The 20,452-nt window shown below is 47.8% G+C and overlaps 3 protein-coding genes; 2 read left to right on the top strand and 1 right to left on the bottom strand.

Moving 5' to 3' along the window:
* Positions 1-6,426: 6,426 nt before the first annotated feature.
* FFUJ_07338 (related to haloacid dehalogenase, type II) lies at positions 6,427-7,230 on the top strand (the record flags this gene model as incomplete). The annotated part of the gene is made up of 1 exon (XM_023577579.1): positions 6,427-7,230. The coding sequence occupies one exon, from the start codon at positions 6,427-6,429 to the stop codon at positions 7,228-7,230; it is 804 nt and encodes a 267-aa protein (XP_023430630.1).
* A 6,282-nt stretch (positions 7,231-13,512) lies between these two features.
* FFUJ_07337 (probable RAS-2 protein) lies at positions 13,513-14,286 on the top strand (the record flags this gene model as incomplete). XM_023577578.1 has 2 exons in its annotated part: positions 13,513-13,617; positions 13,684-14,286. The coding sequence occupies 2 exons, from the start codon at positions 13,513-13,515 to the stop codon at positions 14,284-14,286; spliced, it is 708 nt and encodes a 235-aa protein (XP_023430629.1).
* A 4,319-nt stretch (positions 14,287-18,605) lies between these two features.
* Positions 18,606-19,959, bottom strand: FFUJ_07336 (related to OPY2 protein; the record flags this gene model as incomplete). XM_023577577.1 has 2 exons in its annotated part: positions 18,606-19,843; positions 19,905-19,959. 2 exons carry the CDS (start codon positions 19,957-19,959, stop codon positions 18,606-18,608), a joined length of 1,293 nt encoding a protein of 430 aa, XP_023430628.1.
* Between the last annotated feature and the right edge of the window lie 493 nt (positions 19,960-20,452).

Genomic DNA, 20,452 nt, shown 5'->3' with positions numbered 1-20,452 from the left:
AGACCATTCCGTGCTGTGGACTGGTGGACACCCTTCCACGCCTCTCTCGATTCGACCCGTCCCTACCAGGTCGCCTGGCCTAATGGAGCTTAGTTGTCCCAAGAGACTTCATCCTGGTCAGGCACGTCGTAGCGACGTTGGTCGACAACTGTGAAAGTGATTAGGCAGGGCAGGGTTTGCAGCCTGCAGTTGACTGCAATTCCACTGGCACATTTACATCCTGGCCTGGCTGGCGGAATGGGACCCGGGAAGCACAACGAGAAGGTGAAGACAATTGATTTGTTGAAGAGTGTGCTTCAAGTTGAGGAGATGCAGCTGAGGGCTAACGTCGAAACAACGTTTATTTCCTGAAGGAGGGGACCAGCCGTTGAGGGATTTGATGACTGAGGCCTTCCATCATATCATTTCAGTTCCATTATGGAAATTTGATACGACCAAGGTACCTATGTACTAATATCAAAATTCACTTTCTCTTCCAAGTGCTGAGCCTCGGCTCTTATTTGAACACTGAGGTTAGGTATCTGCCTTGTATACCTAGGTATTCAGATACCTCTAAGCACTTACCTAAGGTAGATGCAAGTTTTACACGACAAATCAGCTCAAGCCTCAAACAGCAAATCGCGAAGAGGATAGGAAATTTCATCTTCTCTCGCCTAATAATAACTTCTCATTAACACATTTCGCAGAACCCCGCTACTTGATCAAGACATGACCAACGTCGGGTCCCCCTTTATAATGAGCTAAAGAGTCCTCCCCGGGAAAGCTAATGCACGACCTGGGGGGCCCCCTTGTGGCGCCGCAATATCGGCCCTGCATATTTCCAGGGACATCCAATGATCGGATAGGAGTTCCACGCTTTTTGTGTTGGCCCTACTGGATGTCCAATCTCTTCTCTCTTCTCATCGATGATGAATGCTGGTGATCGTACGGAGTACATACTTACATACGTATGTAGGTACTCTGTACTATGTGAGTAGTTACTGTATGATCGGGGCTGTATCGTATCCGATCCTTGGCTATCACACCCAGACCTTCTCGAGTCTAAGATGTCCACACTGGAACTGTTGATCTTCAACAGGATGGAAATTTCCTACTCCCCTCCTTTGCAACGCCTTCTGAGCTATGGCGTAAGCGATATCGCGATACAAACTAACAGCGCGAGCAAGCAATGATTTATCATTCTGATTTATGCTTGCACAGAGACAATGCTGTAAACGCAATTTACTCCGAGGCTAACAAGATAGCTCTAATCGAAGCCAACGCCTGGTCCAACACCTGGTACTCGAAGATTCCTAGCCTACGGGACGAACAATGCACGAACCACTCCTTCTAGGTTTAAACTGGCAAACAAGGCCACGGGCTCGGTAATGATGCTGTGTATCTGGACAGGCGTCACTTGTCGAAGTGGCTAATCTACGGCCGCCTCTTTCAAACTACGGATAGCTGAATATGCAAATGCAAACATGTTTGACAGTTCGACAGTTCGAGTTATACTGGTCGGGGCGAGTATACAAGGGTTCATGTATCTCTGGACAGAATTACCGACATGTCAAGACGAAAATCATGCCCCTGCTCAACACCCAAAGGCTGCTCGTGAAAGTGGGGGCTGTCGTCCTCAATCAAGACGAAACCTGAACAACTTTGATCGCCGAGCTAGCCTTGCTCTTTCTCTCATTGATGAGTTACCGCATCTTGCAAACCATTGCATTTGCCTACTATTACCACCTGGCAAGCGTCTGATCAACCTGGTGCATGCACAGCGTGTAAAACAATCTACGGAGACTTACCTACTACTAAGGTAGGTAGGTATGTATGTATGTACTACCGAACTGCACCCCAGATGACCACTGCTCAGGACCCCGGCTTCTGCTCCACTTTGAATGGACTCACTTTTGATTAAGGTGTTTATTTATTTGCTTTCTGAAAAGCAAGCTTTTTTATTACCACTATCTTGACCCTTTCACGGTCAACAATCGGAAACAAAAGCCATTCTCTCAGCGCGACTGTTTGCTTTGATCTAGGTCAATGGCATTACTGTGCGTTATTGTACATATTCCTCAATGTCGTGTCGTTCTACAGGCTACATTCAATCAGTCAGGCATCAACGCCTTTTTTCCTCACCAGATAGAGTCCCCATGACGAGAAACGTGCCAGTCCCATGAGAGCAAAGATCAGCCTTGTGCTGATGAAGTACTGAGCCGCTGCTCCGTTCTTCCCGACTCTCTCTTGGCCACCATCTGTCTTGCAAATACAGGCCGCCCATCGATTCAAGACCAGAGACGGAAACGCAAGCACAAGCACAGGCCATTTCCATGATGATCTCGTCCTCTTTCAATGCTGACTGGAACGCCATATAAAACGCACTACCTCATGGCGTTATCAACGGCCTACGGACATGCATAGAAGTAATACCTCCATGAAAATTGGACTTGTCGAACCCCGACGCTGGGTCAGCGTGTTCCTTCTATGTATGTACAAACTACCTCATTAAACTTTGCCCCATCCGCTACCAAGGTAGTTCAATAGGTGGTTGAGGCGCGGCCCGTTTCGACCTTGATGAACAAAGCAGCTCAGAGTCTATGAGACGCGTCAAGTACGCTCCGTCATCGGTCTTATCTTGGCTTTTCTTTCTCTTGCTAGGTAGTTAGTTATGCAGCGCTTCTTATGTTCAAGTTGCCATCGATAATGTGGCGTCCTCAGAGGAAGAAACAGTATTCAGGACAAAATCCTTCTTCCTAGCCTGCCTACGGAAGGAAAGAAAACTCAGGACCATAACCCTAAACGATGAAAATACTTAGGTAAATCTAGCCTAAACTTAGGGGACTCTTTGCTAAGTTTAATTTGACACCCTATGATAAGGTCCGTTATTTTCTTGCCCCCTGAGACCTGCTTACTTACTTGCCGTATTACGTCTTGGGCTTTAACCGAGTTAATAAAGCCTAGGTAAGGGTTCATGGCGCCGATAGGATGGTTCGTTCCTGCAAATCCCCCGTTTCACACGCTAAGACGGCGCTGCGTTACCACATGAAACATGTGGCTTCATTGCTGGGTGATGGAGAGTTCAGCTAGAACCATGGGCCAATATACAGTACACCCATGCTCCGCAGACTCCGGTTCCATGTACGGTACGCACATTGTTATACGGAGCATGTATTCGGCTTCTTACCGGTGAGCCCATGCAGGCTAGGTAGGCAAAATTCGCTTCTCGGGAGGAGTATGTTCAAGGCTGTTAGGCTTCATTTCAGCGTTCAGCTTTAACATTGACTTGACGCAAATTGACAGGAGCTGGCTCTTACGAAACCTTCAGGAAGAAGAATTCCTGTCATACACGACGAGGGTAGAATTGCTGTGTAGTCTACATGCTCAATCAGATCAGAGAATGCTTAGGAAGAATGATTACCACCTCCAGAATATGTTGGTAGGTCACAATGGTCCTCAGTTTCACATGGTTTTGCTCGTATGTCAAAACCAAGCCTCGCCGCAGAAAAAGCAAAGTGAGGTTGGCGATCTCTTTCGAGCCGTGTTTTATCACCTTGCCAGGCCAAATCCCACCGGCTTCGCAAAGGTCCCTAGTCCCATGAAGATGATGATACTGGTTCGCTAGCCATAACATATTATCAGCTCAACACAAAGCTCTAAGTTACTGCTCTGGCCAGGCCTAGCCCGTCAAGCCGATTTCGAATCAAGAATAGCAATGCCACTGCCGTATTTATTAGCTGCATGGCGAGCTGGTCGCCAACCCAACCCCGAAATATAAATAAAGATGTATATACATTGTACTCTGGTTCTGAAGTCCCATCGCAGCCAAAGACGGAAGGGGTACTTCAAGGATATGTTCCGTGATGCTGTATTACTTGTTTGTCAGCCGGTAACATGTACTACGTATGCAAGATGTGGTTTCTTCCAAGGAAGTTCGTTCATGAAAACTCATTTTCATCTAGTAAGCCACATCGATATCTCGGCGAGATAGATCTAGGCAACTTGGCGAAGACAACACAATGTGAAAATTTGGTTATTATTTGACTTTCTGTCTTATGGCGTGATCTGATACGACTAGGAGAAAAAACAAATAGGCATGATCCACGGACCTCGGGGCACGGATGCTTTCAAGTGTTGAACGTCGGAGAAAGAAGCAGGGCGGTTCAATTAATCTGATACTTAGTGTCTCCTGCTTTGTACATGCTCAACATGGATCATGTATCCGGTTTAGCATGCGTAGACTAATGTGATTGGATATCACTGTTAACTACTTACGAGTCTATGACCCATCCATAGGAATTTATAGGAAACAACTCACAGACATTCTCGTAAAGCCTGCATCATTGTCGTATGGTTATCAAACTCTCTAACCATATATATATGCAACACGCTGTCTATGCTTTGCTGTCTGAGAGCCTTACGCCCTTGTTCCTAGAGAAAAACTGCCTCATGTCCTAGACTCAACTCTTGGAGATGTTATCTTGTGAAGGCTCAGGATTCCTGAGAACTATCGCCAAATCTTATAAAACTCACTGTCTAACAACTACTTACGACTATCTGGTCAGGACATGGAGCAATGAGTAGACGCACATCCACGAGATATCCTCAATATTACAAGTTCATAAGCAAACTAACGACGTTGTAATTATATTTAATCCCCTCTTTCCTCTGAGCCTTGAATAATTGAGGATAGGCAGAACAAGGAGTTAGTTGTTACCCACTCTGTGAACTAGGAGCTATATCAAAATATACCTATTCACGTTTGCAGGACACTCATATGGGCTTACTGTATACGTTTTTTGGTGCTTCATGGTAATACTTCGAACAACCACTGTTGCGTTTATAGATGCAGTCTAACCCAGGTAACCTTCTGTCTTTTCTTTCCAGGCTTGCAAGTCGACGAGGCATAGGCTGAAGATCATAGCTATAACAAACACTGCTATAAACAGCTCATCAACTGGTAACGGTTCATGTGAGACTCGTTCTACCTGCTGTGTGAATGCCTTTGAGATCCTCGTGGGGTTCTTCCACGACGAGAATATACACAATGATCAAGATTTTGTTGCACTCGCAAGCTAAGCCTAAGCTACTTAGTGTGTTTATACAAATACTCGGATATATACTCATATGCACGGTCTGCCGATTCTATGATGTTGTAAGTGATTTCTTTGCGATCTTGTACACCTCACGTGGAGTAAATGTGTCAATCCTTTCACCGGGTACGTTGATGAAACTTTGACAATATGGTTACCATGCTTGAGATATCAGTTGCTGATGCGAGTCCAATACAGCTACATGGAGCGACAATGTGGTGGAACTTGACTTACATCACGCGGCGTCGTCAAACAACGCAGTGCCGCTGTATCATGTTTTGTATCGCATTGCAGAAGCCAGGCTGGACGCCATTATCTTAACCATATTCTTTATCCGATATTTGCTTATAGCAAGCTAGGTAATCCGGTATGGATAGTTGGTACATAAGGATCCTTGGCAATGGTGGTTTATAGTGTAATAGAGAAGCCGATTGTTTACAATAGTTGTCATAGGGGACACATGTGTGTCAGCCCATATTGAAGTCAGTTCGGAACTGTGGGATAAACATTGGGATTGCTGTAAATCAAGTCTGCGGTGGTCATTAACCATGCTCAACATAATATATTCTACTCAGTGAGTTTTCTTTATGGCTGGTTTCTACTGTTCCTATTACCTACGGGTATTAAATGGAACATCTACTGCATACATTGTGCAATGCTTTGCATACAATTCTCCACGAGCCAGCGAGAATCATGGTACTCGGGGTCTTTTGCTTCCTTTTTCACTGCTCTATGATATTTTCTACTCTTATAATAGAATTCTCTGTCTCTCGTAAAGCTGTGTTTGGTATGTTGTCTCATTAGCTAAACTGGTGTGACACAGACTTCGTGAAATCACTCCACGCCACTGGAGCATGACTTTAATCAGTAAGAATGATCACTCAGAGATACAAACAATAACGCACTACTTTAGATCAAGTACCAGAGTTTGGAGAAGGGTTAAACCATAGCCCGAAGGACGACTGAAGAGCGACAATGAGGTGTTTAAATTCAAGGCCGACTTGGCATACCCTAGACAATTGCGAATTTCTGTTGTGCGATCACAAACGATATACTCAATGATCATACCTTACGGCCTCACTTTCGCAGTGTGAGTCAGGGCCGATTACTTGATGTCCATTTTTCCGACTTAAACTGCCTTGGCACACCTCACCATTATACTTGTGCCTGTTGAACGAAGGGCGTAGGCATCATGTGACATAACGGGCGACTGTAGATGGCTGCGGTAGGTACTAACGTTAGGTAACCGATGAAAGAGAAATGGTAAACACAACACTACTACAATCACACAAACATAAGATCAAAATTACTTCAGAATATACTCAGAAATCACAACCCACAACGAAAGTTCACAATGTCACCAGGAGCAATCTCGCCGCTTAGCAAAGTCAAAGCCCTCACTTTCGACGTCTTCGGGACCGTCGTCAACTGGCGCTCATCCGTAACCGATGAACTCACGCTTCGAGCTTATCGCAAGACTTCCTCCGACCTAAAACAAGATATCAGAGCTCGTGTTCAGAAGCTCACCGAAGAGGACTGGGGCCGCTTCGCACAGGAGTGGAGGAACTCATACGGAAAGTTCACAAGAGGCTTTGACCCGGAAAAGCACGCTTGGAAGACCATTGATCAGCATCACCACGACAGTCTAGTCGAGCTTCTCAAGGCATGGGATCTAGCTGATTTATACAGCGCAGCTGAGATTGAATCCCTGAGTCTCGTCTGGCATCGCTTGACACCTTGGGATGACTCCTCAGACGGTATTCATGAGCTTGGGAAAACATACAAAACTAGCACCTTGTCCAACGGCAACGTCTCGCTACTCAGAGACCTGAACGATTTTGGAAACCTAGGCTTTCAGGTTCTCCTCTCAGGAGAGAAGTTCGGGGCTTATAAACCAAACCCGGCCGTATACACTGGTGCGGCACGTGAGTTGGGACTGGAGCCTCATGAAGTTTCTATGGTTGCAGCACACCTCAACGATCTCGAGGCCGCGAGAGCCTGTGGCCTGAGAACCATCTATGTCGAACGCCCCCAAGAGGAAGCCTGGGATAAGGAAGATGAAAGGTACCAGAACGCCAAAGAATGGGTCGATATCTGGATTACGGAAGACGATCAAGGATTTCTAGCTTTGGCTCAGAGACTTAAGGAGTTGGCATGAGATAGTCGCAAAGTTTCAAGCACCTGTTGTTGCTGTTATTGGTCATTTAAGTGCTGAGTAGGCATGAATTCGGACATGCCTATGGTCGAGACTCAATCGGCGGAGCCTTATTCTCAACCCAGAGCCACTTGGATTGTTACATAACATTGTTGTTTCTATCATTAGTAGCATAGAAGCTTTCCTCTAAGCTATTTGGAGTCATATGACCTCACATGTGTTGATTCCCAGTTCGGACTTCATCCACAAGGCTTCTCTTTCCAGTAATACCATGAGATATATTTAATCAGCTTACATGAATAAGGTTGATCATTAGTTCTCTACTTACAATCATACGATCCTATTACATCACACAAACGCTGGTCGCCAAAATATGCTACGGCATGAGCGCAAGTGGATAAAGGCTCGAACTTGAACAACCCCACGATCATGGAGCTGATGTTTTCGGCTCTAACTACCTAGGTGGCCGATTCCGTCTCCGTTTTCTCCGCCGCGTTCACTGTCAGGTCTAACGGAACCCGAGTAAACGAGAACTAAGGCCCAGTCGGCATTTATATCCAGAAAGTGTTGGAGCTGAACTTTTGGGTATTTGAATGAGCAGTTTTTACGGCACCTTCGGTCGAAGCGAGGTGGCAGAGAGGCCCAAAGTGTACAAGTGAGCCTGCCATTGAACTAAACTCGCCCTATCGAAACCTTGTTTTGCGGCTCTTACAGTACGAGTATATAGTCTAGGTACCTAGTCCAAGGCTGTATGTATTCAACCATAGGTAGAGTTTGTCTCTGGGCGACTCAGCCCTGCTAATTTCCTACCACCTTTGTTCGCATTCTAAATCCCGCCCACCCGCGCAGACGGGTATGATATTGTTCTCTCTGCACATTGAATGAACCTGTAACCCAGATCACACCGTCCTGTGGCTGGTTGGGCTTCACGGATCGAATACCCGCAAGTTAGTCGGTCTCATTTGCGATGTGCCAGAGAGTAACAAGAAGAGGGGCATCCGGCGGCAAAGCACATGGCAACATGACAGGGCAAAAGATATCTGGTCTTGGGTCTGATATACACCGAGGCTGTCGTTCAGATGCCAATAATATGCAGTTTTCGGCTGACGACAAGGCGCATCCATAGAAAGTCTGGGGAAACGTTGATTTACCCCATAGATGACAACGGCCCGACAACATACGAGTTTCCCTCTCAAGTTAAGACCGTTTGACTAGCCTTGTTAATTTTTCCATGGCGTTTTCGGATCAAAGCAAAGACTGGGAAATCACCCAAATGTGTGATCGGGAAAATGTGACAATGGGGTGTCTCGGTCCTACACGATTGGGGTGTGCAAGATCCGGGATGGCTTCAAGGGCCGAGAGCCATGAGCTAAGAAGTAGCCGTAGAGTCCTGTTCGAAACGTGAGATCTGACGTATCTGGAAGTAAGTTTCAGTGTTCTTTTCTTTTCTGACCGGCCTGACTCTCCTGACTTTGTAATGAGGGCCTTTGAACTGGAATTGGTGAGCTACATACTATGGTACCTGGGTATCAAGACATTTATTTACAATAGGTACCTAGCTTTCGGCTGGCACCTTTAGGGTGTGGGGTAGATTTGTCTCGGGAGTGTTTGGCATACCTGCATAGTTCCTATCTGGCCAATCCAGTCGTACTATTGTTCAATCGTCGAGAGAAGTTCAATAGTAGCAAAACTTTTGACCCAAGTGCTGCCCTCATTGTCTGTGCAACTCTGACGAACCTTCGCGTGATATGGAGCACCGTGTCACTGTGGTATGCTCTCGCATTCCCGTTCAGGACAATGCAGTGAGGTTGATACTGTAGGGCGAATGCAGATATCACGTCCAAGGGCCGACGGACTCGTTCCGAGTCAACGGAACAAGCATCATGTCTTTAGAGGTCGCTGAGACTCATCAGCCCCTGAATGTCCCAGCTGCCATGCAAGCAGTGGACTTAACTTAGTTGTCCCTTGTGTGAAGACTGAACACGGACAGGATCCCTGACTGGCGTGACGAGGTAAGATAAACGCCGGTCCCGCGGCCGCCTAAATTCCCAGAGACCATAATAGAGTGGCACCGCCGTTTCTCGATCCTCGTGTTAGCATCGGGTGTCCAGACTCGAATAGATTTCACTAGCCATCAAGTCGCGTATTTGAATGAGTGGCTGGTGATCGTCTGTATGCACGGCTGTAGTCCGAAGCTTGTCTTCGTCCGTGTCAAGCATGCGAGTCCGGTAACAAAAAAACAAAAACAAAAACAAAAAAGCAGGGTCTCTATGGAATACCGAGACGGGTGGAATATCAATCCCCATGCACGTAGCATTTGACATGGGCATGCTGCTCTAGAAGGGCAGGCAGTCGTGTTTCGGAAGATTGGAAGATTACGTGGTGGACCGATTAGCTGATGCCAAGAGGATGCAGTCAGTTTTGGGGATTACTTGATTTATAACTAAGGGATTTGTTGCTTGTCGGGCGCTTGCTCGTTTTCCATCCCAACAGTGGAAAACATGATGTTGATGCTATCGCCAAAAGCCACAAAAGCAAGTAATGGGTTTTGCCGTGTCTTAAAGCCGCGGACACCGTTAGCGGGAAGTAATAAAAAGCAAAGAAACGACGGTAACGTTCTTGGCGTTGGTTTTTGGCGCATCCAAGACTCGGTCGGCCAATCTGGTCTAGATTTTAGGATCCTGTAATTTATTTGATGTATTGATAAGCCTATTTGGCAACTGAAATCGCCAAAGCGCTTTCATTAAATTTTTTCAGCACAATAACTTAACTTAAATTCCATCTTGTCCTCTTCCGAAGCTGGTCCATTGGTCTGGTGCCCAACCAGCCCGATTGCTCCAAATCCAACCTCCTCTCTTCCCTCTGTCTCTCCAACGTCGTCGAAACTCTGGTGGAGAATCAAAGCTCGCCGATGAGTGAGATCAGCAAGTGACAGGGGTGGAGATACCCCAGAGCAGACGGGACGTAACGCACAACAGCCAGAGACGTTACTTACTGTGCTGTGCTGTGCTGTGCCGTGCCTTGTAGGAGCGTGGAATCCCGTCCTCGCACTCCGTACAGTAGCGCCGGGTCCCTTGAAAGAACCCGAAAGGAAAGGATTGGATCAATGCCGGTCACTTGTCACTGGGAGCTCGACAAGCGCGGCTTTGGAAATGCTTGGAGCTTGGTGCTCATTAGGCGATGCTTGTTTATCTAAGGGCATGACTGGGCGATCAGTTCAGGTAAAATAGGCCTATTTTGGCTGGCAAAAGCTTGTATATTTGAAATCGAAGGAAATACATCGTTGTCGGTATACAGAAATTCCCTTGGTAAAGTGCTATGGAAGGCATCTACTAAGGTTACTTGTCGGGAACAGCAGGTATTAATTAATTAGGTGGTATCCGTAGGTACTACAGGTAGTAGGTAGGTACTTAAGTAATTTTATCAGTTCTGCATCCAAGAAACGTGAGCTTTGATGGGTGCTGAGAGCTGGGAGCGGCTTCCGCACAGGCCACCACCTTTTCTCCAAGGCTGGTCCTCTTTAAAATGTGACTATGCCTCCATGGGACTGGACTTCCCGGGGAGACAAGGACCCTGTCCCTCTGAACACAACCACACCACTTGTCCGTCCTGCGACCGCTTGGCCTGTGTGTGGGCTGGGCTGCAGCAGCATGCAGCATGCAGCATGCAGACGACTACACAACAACAAGGATGCTGATTTGAGAAACCAGAGCAAACGAGAAATGGAAGGAAGAAATAAATAATATCAAGCCATTGTGGAAAGAGAAGGCAGCCCGGGAAACCATTTCCAGCTGTACTTCTCGATTGATCACCAAACGGCATACGACTGAACGCAGCATATACGATCAATCAAATCCTTCATCATAAATCTCAGGTGGAAGTTCCAACTAAATAAAGAAGAAGAAAGAGGCATTGCCAAACCATCTACGCCAGACACACTGATCTTGCAAAAGACTTGAGTAGAATTACGACAGTGACAACAAATCTTTTCATTCCCCACTCAAACCACTAAAGGCAACAGACAGGCAGGCAACGCGTGTTTCTTGTCCTAGCCAGGCCAAGTTCATGTTGGTTCTTTCAGCTAAGTTCCTGTCACAGCCCAGCAACATCACAGAGCAGCACGGAAGACTCTTCCAATCCACTCTATTCCTACAGTATGAGCAACTGACCAAGGCCAAACCTGGTAAAGCTGCCTAGATCCGGTCGAGTCCTCCGCCCGCCGCGACACAACCGAGCCGTGACCCGGGCTCCCGGGTGCCCGCCGATGAACAACCACCTATTAGTCTGTACTATTCACTCCAAATAATAGCCACACCAGGAGTCACATCACTGACGAAGGTGGCACTCAATCATGTACCTGGCAGAGGACAGGGCAAGTCTTTCATACAACTTAAAACGGCCCGGATTGATAGGTGCCTTAATTGGACAAATCGACAATACCTTACCTAGGTACTCATCTGGGCTTGGGTTCCGAACATCCTTGAGTTTGAGCATGATCAAGAAACCGCATTGTTGCAGTTGCAGAGTCCCAGGAGCTTTCATGCTGTAGCTTTTCAACTATCGAAGGACACGGCACGCAAAAGAATGCATACTTCTGGGTGATGGGTATAAACACCACAAGGTGAGGGAAATGGAGACGCTCGACAAAGAGTTTTGTGACCAGGGCATGCCCCTCGTCCACCGCTTCACCATTCCGGCTTCATCCCTCGCCTATCAGGAGCCTAGCACAGCACCCTCGCTCTCCCATTTCTCGGGGCACCCACCGAACCGACATCCTACCCATGAATGGCCAGGGCAGCTCCATTCCGTGGGACTTGGGTAGCTCGTGGTATTCGCTAAGCTGCCTGTCTGTAGGGGGTTTTCTCGTCAGTTGATCCACGGCGACGAATCCCCTATTCTGCTTGTCCGTGAAGGGTTATGTAGCAATTGAACTACGGAGTTATTAGTAGACTGGAGTAATGAGATAGCTTGGGGTGTGCTTCTGCATTCCCCATCCACGCTAGGTAGGTTTATCCGTAAACGTGCACAGTCTAAAAGGGAGTACCTCTGGTCAATGTAAATCCTCCACGCAAGGTACCAGCCCGTCTGCACGGTGAAGTGGCTTGTTTGGTTGCTGATCCCCCCTTAGGGAACCTAGAGAACCCCTCCAAGGACCTCTAGCCTCTCCTCTGGGTCCTAGGAAGAGAGTACCGCTGCCGCGTCTCCATCGCATGGATACCTTTCACCCAGGTATTTGGTAAAACCTGGCGCCCCGCCTGGATTGCAACCTGGGAGTCCAGGGCGCCCACCTTCAAGGGCCTGCTAGCACTGAATGAAAGTACCACTACAGTATGCTCAAATATTTGGGTAAGCGTAAGGTTGGGAGAGGGAGAGAAGGAAAAAGGTAAGAGGGGGAAAAAAGGGTTCTCCACCTTAGCTTGACTGGAGGTGGGCTGGGCTGGGCTGTCTTCTCCCAATCCCAATTCAAAGCCCAATGTGCAAGAGCAAGCCAACTTCCTCCATTTGTCCTTCAGTCCAGTAACTCACCTTCCTTAGCACTCAGAGTCCGAGCAGCTCCACGTCTACGTCTAGACCTAGACCTAGACCAAACATCTACCTCTTGTCCACTCCCAACTCTTTCTTGGACGGATATTGACACTACAAATTCACAAACAGACTGCTATTGTTACCAGTCCCTACCAGCCCGGTCCAGTGCTATCCTTTTTTTTTTTTTTTTTTTTTTTTTTTGCCACTGGCGCTTGTTCGTCGACATCTGTAGCTGCCTTGCCGCGCCCTGCCTCGTGTCTTTGAGCCTTGCATTCATCGCTACGCATTGATTTGCCTTGCACTGCCGTCGAACCCCCTCCGCCCTCCCAGCTGCCTCATTTTGACGCACTTGACGCCTTGACGCCCACCGCCGCCGCCGCCGCCGCTACAAGTCAGCACATACCTGCCTGCCTGCCTGCCTCCATTACGTTTTGTGGTGCTGCTACTGGTACTGCCACTGCCGCCGCTTTCGCTTGGTCACAGCTCTTTGCTCCATCAAGCCACCCCCTCCTCCGTTTCTCACCTTCGCTTCTGTTTTATTGCCCGTGAAGACGACCTCGACCTCACAACCTCCAACCACCTTGGATATATCGACACTGCATCTCGTGAGCCTCAATTACCGACCACCCCCTCTTTTCTCCACCCTCCCCCTCTCCGGTCCGTTGGTCGCTTGGGTCGTGTTTCTCTCCTGCGAGACCCAATCTCTCTCCTCTTTTATCGGCTCTACCTTTTGTCGATTTACTCGACGTCGCCATCATCATGGCTGGCCGAATGGTGCTATACAAATTGGTGGTTCTGGGAGATGGCGGTGTTGGAAAAACAGCTCTTACCATTCAGCTATGTTTGCAGCACTTTGTTGAGACTGTAAGTTGGACATGGCAGTTTTGTTTCCGCTTTATTGGTGACATTGAGTTAACACCTCTGTAACAGTACGACCCCACGATCGAGGATTCATACCGAAAGCAGGTTGTCATCGATGGCCAACCTTGCATGCTCGAAGTACTCGATACCGCTGGGCAAGAGGAATATACAGCACTACGAGATCAATGGATTCGTGATGGCGAAGGCTTTGTTCTTGTTTACAGCATCTCGTCACGATCCTCCTTCACTCGGATCAAACGATTCCACCATCAGATCCAACGAGTCAAAGAATCGTGCGCTTCGTCGCCGTCTTATCCCGGTTCTCCTATCTCCGCTGCAAACCCGCAGCTACCCGTGCCCATTATGCTTGTCGGTAACAAGAGCGACCGAGTCACCGAAAGAGAGGTCTCAACGCAAGAAGGTCATGCTCTCGCCCGTGAGCTCGGCTGCGAGTTTGTAGAAGCTTCGGCCAAAAATTGCATCAACGTTGAAAAGGCGTTTTACGACGTTGTTAGGATCTTACGTCGTCAACGACAACAAGCCTCACGCCCCTCGGAAAGATCGAGCGGCCGGACGCGAACAGGCAACGGAGATGCGAGGGGGGGCGATCGAGACGAAAGACACAGAAATAGGAACAAGGACCGAAGCAAGTCCAAGTGCGTGGTATTATGAGTGGATACGTCCCATTACGGATTGGAAATCTATCAGCTAAGAGGAGGAAAATGAGGCGAACGAGTAGATCGATTCGCTAACGACAACAGGCCAACGTCAAGAAATACGCATGAGGCGATCCCTCATCTCTCTTGACAGAGGATATGCCCAATGATTTGAAGATGATTGGTGAGATATCGTGGGAAGTACGGAGGAGATAAGATCAGAGACGGGCTTTATTACTTTTCTGCGATTTCTAGATGGCCAATTGCCCAACAAGTAGGGCGACATGACGACGCAGCATCGATTGACGAACCAAAGCAGAAGCAGTTCCGCACCGGCGCACGGCGTACGAACAAAAAGAGGCATATTCTTGGGGCGCTAGGTTATCTGTTGACATTTATACTACTATTTGTTTTCCAAATTTACGACCAAAATTTGAATGGCATTCCTCTGCAACCAGCAACCCATCGCTGGCTCTCACATCCGTGCGGAAACATCTCCACTACCTAATCGAAGGTTTCCATTTACATCTGATTTCGGGTTAATAATAGTTACTTGTGGAAGATAATATTTTGTTATGGGGTTGGAAATTCCCAACATCTATCAACCCTACAGAATGGAGCAACGATAAAAGAATAGCCATCAATCCTGATTCGCATCTCGGCTCACGTTTCTTTTACTTCCGGCTTGCTTTTGGACGCATTCTCAAGCCATTCCGACGCAGTGTCTAACCTCCTGAAATTGTGAATCGTGTACAGTGAGTACCTAGGTGATCTACATTTGTTGAAGCAAAGACTACCTACCTAGTAATGGCAGTCGTGTCACCATTATGAACAGGTGAGATCCGCAGTATCTCAGCTCCTTCTGATAACCCGGTCCGGACTAGGACCCCGTCAGAAATGTACAAGATGTTTGTTCTGAGGGAAAAGAAAGGGACCCAACAAAGATGCAACGGCCGATTTCCCCTCCCTTTGTTGGTGTCTTGTGTCATGTTGGCTCGCTCACCAAGGGCATGAACACGGTGTTAGCCCCGTTAGCATCGGCGTACCTTGGCATCTATCGAGCAGGACTCGGAACCATGTTCCCTGCCAGTGGACTTTAAATGCGAGCCCTGATGCTGAGAGAGCACAGAGCTGGTCGGAGATGCTATCTCATCTATTGCCATTATACCAAAGACTACTTTCCTGCTGCTGTTCTGGCTTTGCTTCGAAAGCTCTTGCAACACACGCAGCATAGTCTTACGGCGACTTGAATGAAGACACAAGTCCAGTAAAGTAAAGTAAAGTAAAGTAAAGATCGATCTGATAGCGAAATTGGTGGGGTTTGCTAGGCAGGTAGTTAGTGCGCAAACGTGGGTGGGTGATATCCATGAATGGGGCCCGTGTCGTTGCAGTCGAAAATGGACGAGCTCGCGCTACGCTACAAGTAGATGTTCAACCACAAAGGTTCCCCATCAGCGATGGAGACGCTGTGGAATACTTCTGTTTACGAGCAGCTACAGTACATAGGTAGCTCATCACTTACTGTCCATGGCCGTAGGATGGATGGTCATTGATTGATCGCATGCATGCACCACTCCCACGCTTCCCGCAGGTTATGTGATGGTTATCAAATCATTCACCCCACGTAATTGTCATGAACCATGCCACTTCTCAACGACGCCAAAGAGTAAAGCGTGATGGAAAAAGAAAGAAGGACCTTGTTTATTAGATGCAGCTAGTGGTCAACGACTCGGTTACATTCTTAGTAACTACCTAACTACTAAACAGGTACCTTACCTGGTGCGCTGTAGAACAGGTCATTTGAAAGATGGACTGCGTGCCGCGTATGTATATTTATTCCCATTGCGGATGTTATCGCAGTGGCGCTTCACACTTTGTTATGGAAGCATCAGTGTCGTGGTCGATAGTACAGACCTATCTTATCTACCCAAAGTACATGTACCTAGGTAAACCTGACACCCATGACATCAACTTGATATCGAATTTAGGGCTGGGATTATTAAAGATGGTCCCTTTGTTGCTAATATGGGCAGCTAGTCATTCACCCACAGGAAATCCGATGGTAGAGCTCTAGGCTTTCACAGTGACAGAACAAGTGCCGAACAAAGTTTCCATACGGTTAAGCCTATGCCGATACTACCGGCCTCGTTTTTTCTCGAAGAATTGCGCAGGGGCTTCAGATTAAGATCCATGACTAGGTAGGACTCCTCCTTGGAAGTGAGCCACAGTAGCATCGTGTTTTGATCTAGCCCAGAGAAGCTTATGGCGCTACATTAGGAGGAGAACCTATATTGCGTTCTTTTTTGCAAGTCACGTAACCATGTACCTATGCGCGAGAGTCTGTATGTATGTATGTATGCATAGATGCATGTATGTATATACACTCTAAAGACGTCGAATAGACTGCTCTCCGAAACCATTGGGCATCTGTAAGCCGTCCCGTGTCGGGGTCTAGCAGAGGCGGACGAGGACCGGAATATAGACCGGCGTCATGGCCGGAGGCTACAGCAGACTAGCAGCGGGCGTTTAAGATGACCCTGAACGAAAGGGAGCGAGTGGCAGTCACACCCGGCACATTACGACTGTATGTAGTTGTCTCTATTACATGCTACTTGGTTGCTTGTGAAAGGGACTCAGCTGTGACGGGCAGTTCAAGTTAATGGATGGATGCTGGGGATATGCACAGAAGGGGAAGGTCAGCCATCCAAAGGAATCAACTTAAGTGAAGTGGAGGGTCAAGAAACCCATCAAACGTAACGTGTTCGGGGAACAGGGGATGAGAAATCCCGAGGCTAGGGTTTAGAGAAGAGACAGAATAGGACCAAGGAGAAGCCCTGCAGGACACAGAAGAGACGGCGTGGTTCAAGACTCATGTTTCGACACTGGACTTGAGCGAGGAGTAGGGCTTGTACAACTTATCAGTACTAACCTTACCGAACCTACAATAGCATTGACGTTCATGACAAGCTCTTGGAGCCAATTCCACCACTTCACAAGTCATGTCAAGAGACAGTGCCGGATCTAAGGACGCCGATAGTCTCGGCCAAAAGATCAACATGTTGGCTTTGAACTAGATATCCAGTGTTACAGATAAGCCCGCATTCGCAACACCTATTTCACTCTAACCCTTAGGGTACAATTGTGTTGCGGCAAGGACACGATGTATTCGCCTTGAAGATGTCAGTTCATAGACTGAGGAGCTGCCCAGGTGTGATAGGCATATTTATCCTTGTACAGGGGCATTATTGGGCGACACAATGACGGCAAAGGTCGTAGGTCAACTTAGTAGTCAGGTGAACCAGATGTTTCGAAACTCTTCCCCAATAAACATATCGCAAAGGGCTTAAAACAGCTACACCAAAGACCCATAGCCTGAAAAAAAGGTATATGGACCACGGTGTCAATCGAATTGGCGTTTTATCTTCAGCGAGTTGCGATGCTAAAGATGATCAATCTAGTGGCCAATAGGCAGCGCTGTCTATCGGCCGAGTCATGGTGATAACCTCGCGAGATCGGCAGTCTAGGCACGACGATCTTCGTGCGATAGCATTTTGATTGTGAGGGGAAGTGGCTGAGAGGCCGGCTTTCAACAATGCCTGGTATAACGAAATCCATACTTAAGGTAATTAGGTAGTCTAGTACTGACAAACCCCGAACGTCCCGAGGTGCTGGGAAAGAAAGGATTTAACAACTGACCTACAATCCCTCTCATCCCAGGTCTGGTTCTACTTGGATTGTAGACTATGAAACTCATTTTACCCAAGCTACCCAGCATAGGACACTATGTGACAATGATAACCAGTCTCTACATGTTCCCATTGTGTCTTGATTCCTATGCAGGTATCGATGCTCCTGTCTCTGCAATCATTTGCAGTATATAGAGACAGGCGACGGGATACATATTTGCATCCTTCATGTCTCCCATGGCAAGGTACTACAGGGCTAATTCCAGGTGCCGCAACGGGTTGGGGGCTTATCAGGTGTGGCACCCGTCACGGATACACAAACATATATAGAATCATCTCTATTCAATATTCACATAGAGACTTCCGAGGCCTACAGGCATCCCTGAAGCCGTTGCCACGGCCTTCCTTCCAAGACGCCATAGCTGTTAACAAGTCCCTCTCCGCTACCCTGAGTATAACATAAAAAAGGGTGCCATATCCCGTGAAAATTCTGTGTTTGCCTTCCAATAAAAGTTGACATGAAGTGAATATAACATAAAGAAAATAAATAAAAGACAAATTCTAGTCCATGTCCCTTGACCAACATTCGGCTAGATTCGTGACATATTCGTGAGAAAGTTGCTTGTATCAGAGTAGAGTGACGCAGCAGCTACTCTTTTGTCGCGTGCTTGTCCCCAAAAGGACTGCTGTCCCGCCGCGTGAGAGTCAGAGGCTTGTCATCCTCGCCTACTGAATCTTCCATGACGGCACCAAGGCTAGGGGCCTTGTTTGCTTTCTGTGGACTAGATCGCTCTGGGGGGTCCGAGAAAGGGCCTTGGTCTACAGAAGGTGACTCATCGATAACGGTAATGCTCGAATCTCTAGTAACACGGCCACTTGGTGTTGTTGGTGGTGATGGTGCCATGGTTGATGACGATGTGTCTGATTCTGTCTTACTTCCCACGTCGACCTTCTTCAATGTTCCAACTTTGACCACCTGTGCACGAGCCTGCGTAGCAGTGTTGGCGCTGTTGAGGAACGTTGAGCCGACGCTGAACGCACTTGCACCGCTCTTGGGCCTGCCACCACCAAACTTCTCGAAGTCAATTGTAGGGACTGGAGGTGCCACCATGTCGCCGCTGTTGTTACCGACGGACTTGACACTGACAACGGTGGGCTTGGCTCTCATTCCAGTCTGGGCAGGTGTAAGAACCTGAGCCTGTTTTCCATAAATCGTAGAAGCCACACTAGATCGAGGTGCGTAAGAGGTACGAGCGTATGATGTTCGGTCCGAGTAGCCTGACAGCCCCGAGTAGGTAGAGTCTCGAAGATCGCCAGGAACAAAGAAATGCTGGTCGTCGTGTCCTAGACCCCGGTTGGCCTCGGCATGGTGCATAGGGATCGGTGGGACTGGAGGGACAAGAACGTTTGGCGATGTCGGGGTCGCTCGGTTTGTGACGCCAGGGATATATGCGATCTGGATGATGTTTGATGCTCGCGTGAGAACTGTTGATGCGATTGAGTGAACAGTGTGTGTGGAGTGCGGGCGAGTTCCTCTTGAGGCAGCATCCTTCTCATTCTGAATGGCGTCTGTGTCTTCGATGTATATAGACGTGGGGATCTGCGAACGCTTCGGCTTGATACAGAATCTCCATACTATGTAGGTAGCAATAGCAATGACCACGATGCCACCGAGAACACCACCAACGATAGCACCAACATTTGGGCCACCGCCGCCGCTGTTGCTGGAGTTGTCCGAGTCCTTTTCGCAGAAGGATGTAGCACACATGGTACAGTCGAGGGGAACGGTGAATTGGCAGACTTCGTTATCTGCGCACTTTGGACATTCAAGTTGTGTATCATCGTCACATTTCACACAGTCCTTGCTTCGAGGGACAAGCTGGAATGCTAGGGACGATTGTTAGAGGCTGTGAAACTGAACATGCCGGCAACTCTCTGATTGACTTACCATGGTTTAACTCATCCAGGTTCCTGGCAACAAGGTATCCTGACCTCTCCATCATGGCGACGTCTGGGTATGGAAGACTTATGGAGCGAATGCGATGATATATGATGCTTGGCTGTTAAGATATGTCGATCGCTTCGGATGATCAGTCAGGCACAAGTTGTGGTGGGTTATCAACAATGCTTGGCAATACGCTGACTCGAATAGTGATCTGCGACAGGGCTTGGAGAGATGGAATGATTATGTGTTTTTTTTTCTTGGTGGTCGATTTCCTGTATATAAGAACGAGCAGAACAAGTCGATGTATATCCAAAATCGAGTCCGTGATAGTCGAAGTGAGATGAGTGAGAAACGAGTGTGGGTTCAGAGGCTAGCTCAGATGAAAAGGAAGGCTGGTTAGGAGGCGCAAGGAGACATAATCGACCGGGCGATTGATTCGAATAATAAAATACGAGAAAGAAAAGCCAGGCTTCTTCTCTCTCGGGATTCGATTCGGTTCAAATCGATGCGTGGAGGTGTTGGCCGTCGATGAGAAATTGATGCGATCGTCT

The sequence above is a fragment of the Fusarium fujikuroi genome, chromosome FFUJ_chr05, assembly GCF_900079805.1.
Source record: "Fusarium fujikuroi IMI 58289 draft genome, chromosome FFUJ_chr05".
NCBI lineage: Eukaryota > Fungi > Ascomycota > Sordariomycetes > Hypocreales > Nectriaceae > Fusarium > Fusarium fujikuroi.
This window is presented reverse-complemented; position numbering and strand designations above follow the sequence as displayed.